Raw genomic sequence first — 14,897 nt, 5'->3', positions numbered from 1 at the left:
TTGATGTGTTTTAGGTCATTTAAGTGTAACAGGAGTTTTTGAGTTAACATGACATATTTTTTTTTACAGTTTTCCCATCACGGACCTTTCAAAGCATGTTGCCTATGTTTTCATCCTTTTCTTTCCTCTCTTCTTCATCCTTTACTTCCCTTGCTTTCTACTTTCCTCTCCTCTCCTCCCCTCCCCATCCTTTTCTTTCCTTCCCGAGGCTACCATGTCTTGCAGACACTTGTTTTTGATATATGTCCAAGGACGCTCCAGCATCCAACATGTCGGCAAATAATAGTCTAGTAAAAAAAAAGTAAAAAAGTAAATTTCACGATATTCTTTTCACAGTTTCCCCATCTGTCTTCTGGGGTTTGATTCCATGTTCACTCATCTCATGAGTGACACACAGTCACAATGCCAGTGTGTCCTTGAATGCACCACAGCAGATACTGTAACTTTAACAATTTCAGAAGAGAATCAGAAGAAAAGGACATGTAAGGTGTTGCCTCAGCTTCACAGTGCAGATCTGTGTAGTTTGTATTATTGTTTTAGCTTTAATGACCACAACTTCAGCTTTTTGTTTCTCTCTGTTCTCTCTCACTGCTCTCAGGCAGCTGTATTAAAACAAAAAGCAATGTTTTACTTTGTGCTTAAACATATGAAGAACGCAGCAGGATGTTGGTCAGACTCGTTCACAACAACCGGAATGTCCAAAATATTCAGCCAAGGTTTTTTTTCTTTTTCTCACAGCACGTCGACACGGCGTCGGCCATCTCTTCAAACCTCAATTATTTCCTAGTTGAGAAGTCTTTTTCATCCTGTGATATTTGCATTATTTTGTTTGTTTGTTTTTTCGTGTCTGTGGCTTTTTAGAAACGTCATCAACACGCCCAGTCACTATGAATTTTCCTCCTGTATTCTGACATGGGCTCACACGGACAGTTTTGCATATATTTAATCAGGGATCATAACAACTGACTCGGACATTTGCGTTTCTCACATACAGCCACTTCGGAAAACTTCAGGAAAATTCAGTGTTCGTCTGAAAGCAGCTTGTGCAAACTATACACCAAACAGCAGAAAAGTTAGTGCCTGCATCCACCCACCAGGGGGTGATCAAGATGATTTGGCTTTACTTTTGTGAGTTATCATGTCGTCCATGTCTATGCACAGTCTATGGGTGGAACTCTTATTGAAAGTAATTGATGGTAAAGTGTGTTGAGCTGGCAAATCTCCTGCTGTGTTCTTCATATGAGAAAAGATAAATCAATTTTCAGGACAAATGAGGACAGACATTAAACATGTGAAACCCTCTTTATACACAGTCTAACCATCTCTGGGTTGGTTCCTCTCCTGCTTACGTTTGGTCTCTCTGTCTGTGAGATGACATGAACTCAGATTCAGACGTGAGGAGCAGGTGGGTGGTCGGTTGGGGGTCCGACAACAGTTGCAGGCTAAACCGTCTCCCAGGTGTGGAGCTGACTCGCTCAGCATGAACGCCGGGCACCAGATGGCCGAAGCCTGACTGCCCGCTGCCCGAGGCGCTCGTATCTTTGACACTGTGCGTGCATGTGTACTTGTTCTGCAGAATTGTAGTGAGGAATAAAAATATACTGTAAATCACCACGAGCTGAGTGTTCTTCTCTGACATGACAGGAAATGAAGTGTATGAAGGCAGAAGAACATGTATACAAACATACTTGCACTGACACAGACAACCAAAACACTGAGTCTACAATGTCTTGTTTGCAGAATAGGTATGAGAATTATGGGATATAAATTTGAAGCAGAGCATTATTCTGCAGCACAGTGCAGTCCCCCCCGGCATGTGAGCTTATGAGTTTTGGATAAGCCTCACTAATCCAGTTTCTGATATAATCAGCGTCATCGGGGTCTCCATAGACTTGCCCTCAGTTCCAGGGGCCGTTTAGTTGGTGAGTTATTTTTGTTGTGTAACTACATTTACTGTCAAATCCACTGTGCCTCTGCTGGATAGGACAAACTAACCACACTACACTAACAGGAGATAATGACCTGTGGTGAACGAGGAATTCATATCCACCACACGATGTACAAAAATACTCCATCCCAAGTGAAACTCCTGCATTTTAAAGTAATAAATACCAAAGTACAGTTATGACCAATAATATGTACTTAAACATGAAAAGCAGGAGTGCAGAAGGACAAGGTAATTTATAATCTGTAGTATTATTCTGAGAATGTCTTTATTTTGGTTTGCAATTTAAAACAAATATTTTATCATAATTTATCAACAACGACATCATCAAAACAAAAACCCACAAACAAAACAAAAGGATAAAACAAAAAACACAAAACTAACTAAAAACTGAAAAAAAAACTAAATACACACAACATAAAATTAGTCATCACTCAACTTCAGTGTCTTCATATGTAATCAACTTTAAAAAACATGTTTAATACTAGGGCTACGTTGTAGCACTGACGGGCCCGAGCACAGGCATTTCGAAGCCTGTTGCGGTCGGTGGAGAGAGCGATCAATGACCAAGCGCACGTCTCCGTGTTGCATGCGTTTTGCGCACTGCGGCAAGGATAAATGCTTCACTTCCTGCGTCCATCACGCGATGTCGATCCTTGCCTGCTAATTGCTCATTACGGTCCACGCTATCAATTGCACATCACACTGTGAACATTTTATGTAAATCGAATGATAGTTGTAAAACAAAGCTTACTTCCTGTTGCCAGTAGGTGGCGCCATCACTATTATTACCTACAGACTAATATATCTGTTCAAGTAGGGGCTCTGATGTAGCGTGAGCAATTTTGTGTCAATTGGACAATGTTACAACAACTTAATTATCACACTGATCAGTAGGTGGCGCTATGACCCTGAACTAATATTAATATATGGAGCTGTTCAGGTCAGGATTGTGATCATAGGTCAGTAGTTCGGAGCCGGTTGGATACTGCAGGGTGGATTTACAAAGTACTTCCTGTTTCATGGCGAATCAGTAGGTGGCGCTATGACCCTGAGGAAATATTGACACATAGATCTGTTCAGGCTTGGACTCTGATCATTTGACAGAAGTTTGGCAGTGATAGGACAATGCACACTGGAGTTATGACAACATCGTCTCCTTTGGCGAAGGATGAACCTTCGCCACACCTCAATGTTTACACGGTTTGAGGAAATGTCACAATTCTGACCATGATCCAATGACTTGACTGAGCTCTTTTGAGCTGTATATTGTAAAGCAGCCAGGAGCAGTTCATCAACGTATAAAACATGTCACTTCCTGTAGCCAGCAGGTGGCGCTGTGATTTTCATGTCATGATTTCTGTGTAGATGTCATCAGGCCGGGACTCTTGTCTTACATGTGTAGTTTGGACTCGATTGGACCAAATATGTCGGAGATACAGAACCTCGTGTTTTGATGGCGTGTCATCAAACTTTGATGCCACGCCACGGTCACACCTTGTGATGAAATCAAATATACCGAGGTAGTTTATATCTCCATCTTGTTGAGATGACATTCCCAGAAGTTGAAGTTGATCTGATGAAAGCCCTAGGACAAGTTCATCAGAGTAAAATTGTAGAAAATGGCCAAAATGGCCACCAAAGCCAAAATGGCGGGCTTCCTGTTTGGTCTAGCATATCTATCCAAGAGACTTTTTTGTTTGTCATGGAAAGACACATTTTTAAGAACAGATTTTTGTAGATGTCGGCCAATCGTAGTGCCGGGGCTACCCTTTAGGGGGCGCTAGTCAGTTATTTTGCCACGCCCATTCCTCAAAACCATATGAATGTCTGCAGGGGGGGGCTGTTGCTACACAAATGTAGTTTGAGGGAGGTTGAACCTCGAACACCGAAGTTATAGCAATTTCGTGTGTCACGGCGAGTTGATGAACTTTGACGCCACGCCACTATTATGGCGTTTGACGAAAAGTCATGATTTCTGTGTAGATGTCATCAGGCCGGGACTCTTGTCTTACATGTCTAGTTTGGACTCAATTGGACCATGTATGTCTGAGATACAGAACCTCGTGTTTTGATGGCGTGTAATCAAACTTTGACGCCACGCCACAGTCACACCGTGTGACGAAAAATCGATCTTTGAGGTAGTTTTCATCTCCATCTTGTTTAAATGACACTCATCTCCATATGAAGTTGATCTGATGGAAGCCCTGGGACAAGTACATCAAAGTAAAAATGTGGAAAATGGCCAATATGGCCACTGAAGTCAAAATGGCGGGCTTCCTGTTGCTTTTATCCAATTGCACCTCTGACCTTTTTTGTTTGTCTGGTCATGATACACCTGGGCTATGATTTTTGTGAAGATCGGTGAAAGCTAACTGAGGGCCTCCCACCGTCGGTGCTCGGGCCCTAATAAATTAACAAATAATCCAGCAGGGGAGTGAAACAGAGAGACAATATGGCCACTGGCATTTGAACGTGTGTGTGTGTGTGTGTGTGTGTGTGTGTGTGTGTGTGTGGGTGTGTGTGTGTGTAATCAATCAATCAGAGCACGTGGCAGGACGGTCCAAAGTTTTCGCTGCGAGGCTCTTACGTGGGAGTTATTTTAAAAGCCGTCTGGCGTCCTGCCTCCGTGAATCTGTCACGGAGCGATGGAAACAAATGGAATGAGACGGAAAGTATACATCATGTGACCGACAGAACCCACATATGAAGAAGCAGCGAGGGCAGACTGAGCACGGCGAAGACGTACGTCACGTTCTGCAAGGCGAGCTGTTCACGATATAATACCTGACTAAAGCTGCTTTGCTGGTCGGAGGAAAAGGAATTTCTCTGTCATGTGGATTTGAAATATGCCAACACCTTAAAACCTTAAAACTTGTTTAACGGCACTGGGCATGATGTAACTGACACGTGGGTAATCTCTGTCCCAAAGGCAGGGGAGGCCGACACAGCTTGAAACCACAAGTACTATTCAATTCCCCGTTAAAAATATTTCCTTAACTGACACACACACACACACACACACACACACACACACACACACACACACACACACACACACACACACACACACACACACACACACACACACACACACACACACACACACACACACACACACGCACACACCACCACCACCAGTCGACCAGTAGACTTGAAGCGAACATTACCGCAGATCTATTTCACAGATGCCTGACGTCCCACAGTTTGGAGCCAGAGGAATCACATTGGCTCGGTATGTCTTCTGTCGACTGGAGCTCTCCATAACGTTTTGATGCTTTTATAAACTGTGAAGACACACAGGAAAACTTTTGAGCTTTGTAAGCACTTTTTTCCCCTCATCCTCCTCGAGGCTGCAGGGATGGCACCGTCAGTCTGTTGGTCGATCGCTCCACTAACTTGGTCCAGAAGCAACTTATCACATCATCAACATCTCTGACTAATAGTTAGTTTGCCATGAAACTTTGGTGCAGACCAAACAGATGAAACCATGAACTGTTTAAAGATGGACAACAAGTCTCCACTGCATCCCACTATACGGAGATGAAGCTAAAATATCCCAGTGAACAAACGTCACCAGCCAAAGTCCTGTGTTTGGTCCATGTCCTGTTAACATAGAGGAGGGCACCTATACTGTGGAGCCTTTTGGGGACCTGTCATGTCCCCCATTCGGATGGATGGATGGATAGATGGATCCCAGTGTGACATAGATAGATATTGATGGTGATTGACAGTATGGGGCCCCTTATGTAAGGAAGTGATAATTAAAGCCTCCTTCACCCTGAAGCTACTGTAGTTCATATCAAGTGCTATAATACATACTGTTTATACATGTTTGTGACCTGACAACAACCGGCAGTTCAGCCTTTTGTTGACCTCTGCTCAGGACTGACTCAACTGTGTTAGCAGGAAAACACAGAAGTTTGTGGTCGTGGAAGAAACAAATCGAGAGAAGAGCAAGAAGGATTTATTTACTGGACATGTTCTGTTTTTCCTCTATTTTCATCCATTCTAAATTGCTTAATTGTCTCTTGACTCATTTGTGGCATGAGGCTTTACACACATGAGTTTTCTGTGAAGAAGAAGAATGCTTCCCTGGTAAATTCACTGGATCCCTCTGACAAAGTGCTTTCAGCGGGCACTGCAGATTGTGGTGTACGTGAGAAGATTTCCATCTGGATGGACGACTGAGGAACGAGGTTAATGAGAATATGATGATTCATCAGCTGTATCCAGCGACACACGCAAAGAGAGAACAGCCTGAGACACACACACACACACACACACACACACACACACACACACACACACACACACACACACACACACACACACACACACACACACACACACACACACACACACACACACACACACACACACATTTGTACTTCTATCTTAGTGAGGACTGGCATAATTAATTCCCTAGCCTCTTACCCTAACCTTAACCATTCAAACTAAATGCCTCATCCTAACCCTTACTGAAACCTAATTCTAACCCTAACCCTAAAACCAAGTCATAACCCTGAAACAGCCCATTATAAGAAAGAAAGTGAGAACCGGCCAAAATGTCCCAAATGTTCTCACTAAGTAGGTTGTAGGTTCTAAATGGTCCTCACGAAGGGATCTGTACAAGTACACACACACACACACAAACAAAATGCTACTTACCTGATACTATTTAAATATTGAATACACAAACAAACACACTTATCTTGCTATAGTTGTGAGGACACTTTTGACATAATACATTCCCAAGTCCCTTAACCTAACCTTAACATCACAACTAAGTCCCTAATTCTAACCCTAAACCATCTTAAACCTAACTTGAACCCTAACCCTAACCCTAACCACCAATCCCAATACTAACCCTAACCTTAACCTAAATTAAACACTAACCCTAAGCCTAACCCTAACCAAACTTCAACCCTAACTCTAAAACCAAATCTTAATCCTCAAACAAACCTTTGAATTTGTGAGGAACAAAATGTCCTCGCAATGATGGTATTGAACCAAGATTGGCCCTCATAACTATAGAAAGACAAGCACACACACACACACACCCACACACAGTTGTTGCTGAGCCGGTGAAATGGTCATTGATTTGCCATCGTTGATTCGCCCACCCAGCACTTAGTCGGTGACATTGAGACTGTTTATTTGAGACATTTCGCTTTCTTGCATCACTGATTGAAAGCTGACGTCTGACATTTCTGGAGGAACTGCACCGCACAACTGAAAACCTTTTTCGGACTCAATATTTTCGTCCTCCTCCCGGGAACCTCTATCTCTGTTGCTCAAACAAACATGTTTGCACAGAGCTCCTGTGGTTTTTAACCGTCGTCCTCTGAGGGGCCCCAGTGTTTAAGTGGAAGCAAAACAAACTGAAGCATCTGTGAGTGAGATGAAAACCCTGTTTGCCCACAGGCAGAGCAATTGAATGTAATGAACAGATTGGAGGGTTTATTAAGGTGATGCAGATGATGAGACCTCTTATGTTATGGGTTGTAGCGCCCCCTCCTGGCCAATTCTTTGATGGTGTTTTTTTTTTATTAGAAAAAAATAGAACTTTTTTTCACTCTCTCCATCAAATATACAGTGTGTATTTTTATTATTCTTCATATTTGTCTGTGGTTTTTCATGTTGGTGTTTGTTCTGCTTTCTATATAACATAAAAACTACTGTCCTCCAATGATGTAAGTACACTTTATTCATATAGAAACTTTCAAACAAAAAACTCTAAGGCACTCTAGGTAAAACTCCACAAAAGCACTTACAATATTAATGTATCCAAAATGAAGAAGGAATCAAAAATGATAAACAGTTTAAACAATAAACATTCAAAACAGTTGGATTGAGGAGGTCTGTTGGTGTTGGTGATCTTTAAACGTGTTAATTTCCTACTTGGAAAATGCACCAATGATTTACACGTGATTACGTACTGTATGTATAAAAAATGATAAAACAATACCTAATATTGGCACAATAATTTACATTTAATCCAGTATTAATCTTAACTTTTCACATTAGGCATATTAGTTCCAGTAACAATACAAGTTTAACACGTATTAAATTATAAAAGTTAGCTTTGTACAGTCAGGAGATAAAACAACCTAGATGAAGCCGTGTAGATCAGATATATGTACAGTATATGTGTGAATGTGCAGGGAGAGCTAAAGGTCGGAGTCTGGGAGTGTTTGCCAGCTTCCTCTCTGTCTGGGTAAGAATCTCATGCTGAGCTGTGGGGCCTCGGGCTGATGCTCCACAGGCTGCTGGGACAGGTTGTTGGTCTGTGGGAGGCAGGCCAGGGTCAGGCCCTTGTGGGGGCACACAGAGTACTGGGAGAGCAATGTCACCAGGATGGATTTGATCATCACCATGGCGATGTGTTTGCCAACGCAGGAGCGAGGGCCTGAACCGAACGGCTGGAAGTAACGTCGAGGAGCCTGGAGGAGGACGGAGGGAGAGAGAAGACAGATGAGAAACCCTGAAAACTTCACAACAAGTACTAGTCTGTAACACAAGTATTTATGACTCGATATATGTATTAATTATTACAAGTCTGAACTGAATTTCATTAGATTTTATTGACAGTAGCCACATTAAAAGACAACTATTGTCAAATTCTGATTCAAATGAGACTGATCCTTACTGGTGCATGGGAATATATGACATAGACTTTTTCACCAGGCCATGCCCACCTCACACTAGCTATGAAAATAGACTCTCGGCATATAAGTTCATTTATTTACCTTCAATTTAATAAAAAAAAGAAACCTCTACTTACATTTTTCTCAAAGTTGCTCAGGCGGAATTCATCAGGTTTGCAGAAAAACTCAGTGCGGTGCATGCGTCCCGTGTTGAGGATGATGTTCGTGCCCTTTGGTACCCTGTAGCCATCGATGACGTCATCGGACAGGGCTCGACGCATGGTGAAGTCCACCACAGGGTGGAAGCGCAGACACTCGTTGATGAAGCTCTCCAGCACCTGCAGCCTCTGCAGGTCGCCGTTCTGCAGCTGCCTCTCACCTAGAGCCAGACGGTGGGAAGATATCAATCACATTTCAATTCTTATAGCCCATTTTCACAGATCAGAATATGCCTCATAGGGTTTAACAAGGTGTGAAACCCTCTGTTCCTAACCCTCAACAAGAGGAAGAACTACCACATAAACAAGGATTTGGGATTTTTGTGTGATTCGACTATTCTTAAATCTGCATGTATGTAGTCTCAGTGTTTTTAAGCTCCTCACCCACTACAGTGTCAATCTCTCGCAGCAGCTGCAGCTCCACATCTGGATTCTGCTTGAGCAGCAGCAGCATGAAGAAGAGGCTGACGGACAGAGTGTCGGGCGCCGCGATCACCATCTCCAGCACGCACTGCACCACGTTCTCCGCGGACAGCTCGCCGTGGTTCTGAGAACACGTGGAAGTGAACAGACGTAGGGGTGGAAGGGCTTAAAGAATGAATCAGGGCTTCATAGTTTTTACCAAAGAAATGGCAGACACGAGATTCTCAGACTGACCTGTGCAAATATGAGGCCTGTGGTGAAGTTGATGTTGTCCAGTTTATCTGCCTGCTCCACGTCTCTCCTCTTCTGCTCCACCAGGTCCCCTATGGCATCATGCAGCTCCTTGCTGTGAGATAACAGACATATTATAGTTGGCTGAAGAGAAAAATAACTTAAAAACAGCTGGAGAAGTGTGATCATAAGAATAATTGAGTGAGAACGTGGACTCACACTGCCGCCTTGTGCCTCTGGTGGATCCAGTCCAACCTGAAGTACATGTCTGGTTTGATTAACACGGTTTGCCACGTGTCAAAATACTTCAGAATCTTCACCAGCAGCTCTTTCTCTGCACACAGAGTTCACAGATGCATCAAATACACAACGCAGATGGAGCATAAATTCACTTCATCTTAACTGAGCCAAGCTGATGAACTCAAACTGCCACAGTCCCCGTGTGTTTGCAGCATCTTCAGAATGAACCATCCATGCCTCCTCACCATTGACGGGCACGTCCAGGAAGAGTCTGTTGGAGATGTCGACCACGGTGCAGCGCAGCAAACTGAGGACGTCCACGTGAGCCAAACTGTCCAGGTCGTCCAGGTGAGTCTGCGTGGAGGAGACGCAGACCTTCACTGTCTTCTGCAAGCCTGGACCTGTCAGAGCTGACACAGAAACACACGTTTCCTGGACTTTAATATTCAGGTCTTGAATACCTGGACCTGTGAATATGTCTGAAGGTGTTAGAATGTTACCTCTGGTGAAATGGGTGCGTGTCTTTTTCCAAAGGGACACGTTGTTGTTGAAGATGATGCCTCTCTCGTACATGCCGATGCAGCTCAGTCCCTGCTTGCTCCCAAAACGTGACGTGTAATGTCCATTCTTCAGCACGTGGTAAACGGCTGATGCCCTTATGGTGAAAATAAAAAGAATAAATCACTTACAGATTGTAAATTATCATGAGAAATATACCTAGAATATACTTAAGCACTCAGGACAAACCTGCTGAGGATGAGTGTCTCCTCTCCATCGATCCAGACTCTGACAATGTCTCCATACTTCTTGTTGTAGTAGTTGCTGGCTGTGCCTATACCCGTCCACATGAATCTCACGTATGAGAGAAGTGGCCCCAGACCCAGACAGAAAGGTGGACCTGTTGTAGCGAATGACAGTAAATATACTTCAGCACGGGCACAAGTAAAGAAACTGCGAAGTGTCAAAGCTCAAACACGACTAGAGGACCCACCTGGCACGGTTCTCCTGTCTGTGTGGCTCCAGGCGACCAGCAGCACACACACGAGCAGGATCAAGGCCACCGAGACGCCCGGTGTTCCCACTGCGGTGGCGTTTGGGGACGTGGAGACCAGGTCCCCCAGTGCGGCCCCCAGACCTACGGGAGTCATCGCCATGTCACAAGCAGGGATCCGATCCATAGGAAGACTTGAATTTGAAAAAAACAACCCGCACACGACTGCACAAACGTGATGAAAGCTGCCCCAGACAATCCCTTCCTCTTTATAGGCAGTGGGAGCTGGTTACAAGCCAGGTCAGGGTAATGCAAACGCCACAACACTGCAGGGAAATGGTAAACAATACACTTCTAACCTTGAGGGGCTGGAGCGGTGCCAGCGCCCTTGAGCGAACAGCATTTTTTTCCGTGGGTATGTTGTGATGCGCCGCTGGAACGAGTTTCCACGATGTGTGTATTTGATGTTTCGATGATGAGAAGCAAGCGTCACTCCTCTGAACATCAAAAGGATCTGGTATGAAACGCTGAGAACTGCCACCTGGGCTCTGAGATGGAATCTGTGTTATTGTTTGTGGTATTGTAAAGTTATCAGTCTGGCAAAAATTACACTTTCAATTTCTGTCTGCAGGTTAAGATCAGGTTTCTTTCAGGTTTTTTCTAGCAAAGGGAGAAAGAGAAAAGAAAGCAGAATTTTTAAAATGTTTAATACAGTTTTTTTTAATGATAAATACTGTAACGATCTCTTCTTTACCTCCCTCAGCTTTTGAATTTGTCATAGTATTGACAGTATTTCTAATTACCCTCAGATTCCTCCATTAGACTGCCAGTAGATGGAGAAGCAGAGCTGTGATCCATATTAAAGATGTTTACTGTGACATAAGCTGTGAAAACAAAACCATATACTTTCATAACAACGGCTCTTGAGCTCTATACTAAAGCCAGGTGGTTATATCATTAGATAATATTTTTTGGGGGTTGATTTTCCATTGATTTAATGTTATACATATGTCATTTCATTTTAGATTTTACTGGCAGATACCACATTAAAATTAAGAGTGGTATTTTACAGATTCTTTTCTGGGTTTCTGTCCAGACTTATAACCTCTAACATCACCACGTTTCAATTGTGTTCTTTCATTTTATATAGTATTTTTTTGTTCATTTAGTTTGCTCTTTTATACCTTTGTTGTGTTTTTCTAATGTCTTTGTACATAGAAACATATTGTATCTACTGTGAAACCTGTGAGTAACAAACATTGTAATTTTTATTTATAACCAACTTGTAATGTGATGTATATATATATGAATAAATGAAACAGAAATATATATTGTGTTTCAAATATATAACACTAACGATGATTTTGTGTTAACATTTAGATAGTATTTTATTCATATATACCCTTTGAGTAACTAACTATTGTTGTTTTATTATTGATGAATATTTTTATGAAGTATGTGCCCCTTGTCTTTTATTTCTGCATATTTTTTAAGTCCATCCAGGATTATTTAATTTAATTTAAATTTAATTAAATAAATACATTTTTATTGATTCATTTATTTTTCCGTTTCTGACAAACGTCATGCTCTCTGGCTTCGTTCCTGCCTTTGTTCCATTTGCTCGCTCTGTATAAAGGACTCTGTGAATTCACTCACCGCCCACACTCGAGTGCAAGAATGTGAGACGGTTCAAACAGCCGACTGTGTGCTGAGGCCCTGCCTGGAGAACGATGCCCTGTGCGATGGCTTATTAGACCCAGATTGTTCTGCATGATAGCGCAGAAACCCCCTCCATGTTCAGCACAAAAGCTGAAGTTAATGTAACCTTGTGTCTGGCCTCTGTGTTGTGGTCAACCACATCTTTGTCTCCACCACATGTGTAGGAATTTGTTCAGAAAGTGAACAAACAAGAGCAACAGAAAGCCAATAAATGTCAGGACATGTATGAAGTCTGAGCGGAATCTATGACTCCTCTGTTACCTTCTGTTTTGACTTTATCATGTTTATACAACAGGGAACAATCCACAAGCATCTTCAGGGTGTTTGTGTGTGAGTCGGGAAATGAACAGTTGACATACGATGGAGACACAGAGGGATGACGTGCATTAAGAGAGTGGATGTGTATTCAGACAATTGGCAAATACATATGATCACTACAAATATTGCGACTTGTGCAGCTCCACTCTTTGTTCACTACTCTTTTGTACTAATTCTACATAGTTAAACTTGAAAGATCTGTGAATTTCGTGAGGAGTATCTATTTCTCATTGTGTTGAATTCAAATTCAGATTATTTTGTGAAGTTAAATGTATATATTTTTACAGTTAGTGAATTTATTTGCTTTCTGCTGTTTTCTTTAACGTGGCAAATTTAAGGCTTTAGTTATTTCTTATTCTTTATTCTAACAGTGCAATGAAAAGCAGAGCTGAACTTTGTCTCACAGGCAGAGGAGGTGGGTGGGAGGATTACGTTTGTAGGACGACACATCAGGTCATCTTTCTGTCCTTGGCCCGGGGCAGCAGGACGGACTCGGACCCCTCAGCCCAAGAGAGATAAGGCTGCTTTCAAAGCAGCTGCGCCCCAGGGAGGAGGAAACACATCCAGAGAGAGGTCTGCAAGAGAGGTGGAGAAGAATATGTGGACGTGTTGACATCTTTAGATATGAAATCTCCTTTAACGTCATTGTGGGTCAATTCCCTGCCTCTCACTCAGCAGCGCTCGGAGCACGGTGAGTGAGAGGCAACAAAGGAACGACCTCCAGCTCTATAGGACTGTGTGTACGTACACATGCACACATCTGCTGGAGCAATTCAAGCTGTCAGAGACCTCAGTGACCTACAGCCTCAGGCAGGAGCACACACCACACACACACACACACACACACACACACACACACACACACACACACACACACACACACACACACACACACACCAAGAGTGGTGAAGGAAAGCAGGCATGACAACATTACTGTTAGAGATTCAGGTCGTGAGCTCTTTTGACCAGAGCTGGAATGTGTGTGTTTGTGTGTGTGTACTCATTTTTGTTACATCTTTTTCCAACACAACACTGAACCTGAACCTGTAAGGACCAGTAGAACTCATGAGGACCAAGGTCTGGTTTTAATGAGGCAAAACTTTAATTTTGAGGTCCTGGTTAAGGTTAGTGATAAGATGTGAGTTGTGATTAGGTTAAAGGGCAAACAGCGTCGCAGCCAAATCCAATACAATAGAAGTAAATGGTGACTCCTTCTTCAAACGTATAAAAACAACAGAAAAAATATTAAACCACTCAGGTAGAAGAGAAACATAGTGATGGCTTGTGAGGGGTTTCCCCTGAGGGGTGATATGAAAGATCATCCAGCTCTCAATAAAGTCATTATCATTCATCATCTGCTCTCAGTACAAGAGCTGAATAACCACTACTCTCTACTTTAAACCCACCCCTCCAGCAGCATAGAGGTGAGTAGACAATGAGTGAATTTTTCATTTTTGGGTGAACTATCCCTTTGTCGTAAAGGTTTTGGTTCGGCTGTCCACCATGAATGGAGTCAATGCAAAGTTTTAAAAGGATGGCAGCACAAACCTCTTAGTGTGTGTGTGTGTGTGTGTGTGTGTGTGTGTGTGTGTGTGTGTGTGTGTGTGTGTGTGTGTGTGTGTGTGTGTGTGTGTGTGTGTTATATGGGGCATTGCTGCAAGGGCATGTGGGTCAGCTACATGACTCCAGCACCGCACCATGTCAGCAGACAGGCCAATTTACTGACTTGGGCAGTTACAGAAAACACACCAGCTACACAAGTCCAAAAAGTAAATTACAGCCTTTCGCAGTGAAGACTGCTTCAACTGCTGCCATAATGTTTTATGTTAAGCTGACATTTTTCTGGGGAAATGACAGTTTAACCACAGATTGGCCTCAGATTGGACAGATTCAAAGCAATGGAAATGGGTCGTTGTTACAGTTGGTGAATGGAAGCTGTGAAGATGTGACACAGGGAGAAAGCACCGCATCAGGGGGCGACATGGAGGGAGGAGGTGGAGAAGAGAGGGCATGAAGATGTGGAACTAAGAAGTGACGTTGATGGATTTTGATGGCATGGGTTTTCTTTTCACTCGAAATTTGGGTTTGTAGTAAGAATATTCATACAAAATATAAGTACTATACTCCTAGAATAGAAATAAACATCTTCTGCCAGTCAGTTT

The 14,897-nt window shown here is 42.8% G+C and overlaps 1 protein-coding gene across 2 annotated transcripts; it reads right to left on the bottom strand.

Annotated features, from left to right (window-relative positions):
* Nucleotides 1-8,091: 8,091 nt before the first annotated feature.
* On the bottom strand, nt 8,092-12,730 carry LOC118122615 (aromatase). Of its 2 annotated transcripts, XM_047341071.1 has the most exons (10): nt 12,718-12,730; nt 10,699-10,788; nt 10,455-10,605; nt 10,208-10,362; nt 9,953-10,117; nt 9,687-9,801; nt 9,471-9,582; nt 9,198-9,360; nt 8,733-8,974; nt 8,092-8,391 (listed from the first exon to the last, which is right to left on the bottom strand). In XM_047341071.1, exons 1-10 carry the CDS (start codon nt 12,728-12,730, stop codon nt 8,119-8,121), a joined length of 1,479 nt encoding a protein of 492 aa, XP_047197027.1. In that variant the 3' UTR covers nt 8,092-8,118. The 2 variants fall into 2 exon arrangements, with proteins under 2 accessions (XP_047197027.1, XP_035035381.1); XM_035179490.2 differs by lacking the exon at nt 12,718-12,730 and having other exon boundaries at nt 10,699-10,885.
* Between the last annotated feature and the right edge of the window lie 2,167 nt (nt 12,731-14,897).

The sequence above is a fragment of the Hippoglossus stenolepis genome, chromosome 1 (assembly GCF_022539355.2).
Source record: "Hippoglossus stenolepis isolate QCI-W04-F060 chromosome 1, HSTE1.2, whole genome shotgun sequence".
Lineage (NCBI taxonomy): Eukaryota > Metazoa > Chordata > Actinopteri > Pleuronectiformes > Pleuronectidae > Hippoglossus > Hippoglossus stenolepis.
Note: the sequence above shows the minus strand (reverse complement) of the source record. Positions and strands in the feature narration are given on the sequence as shown.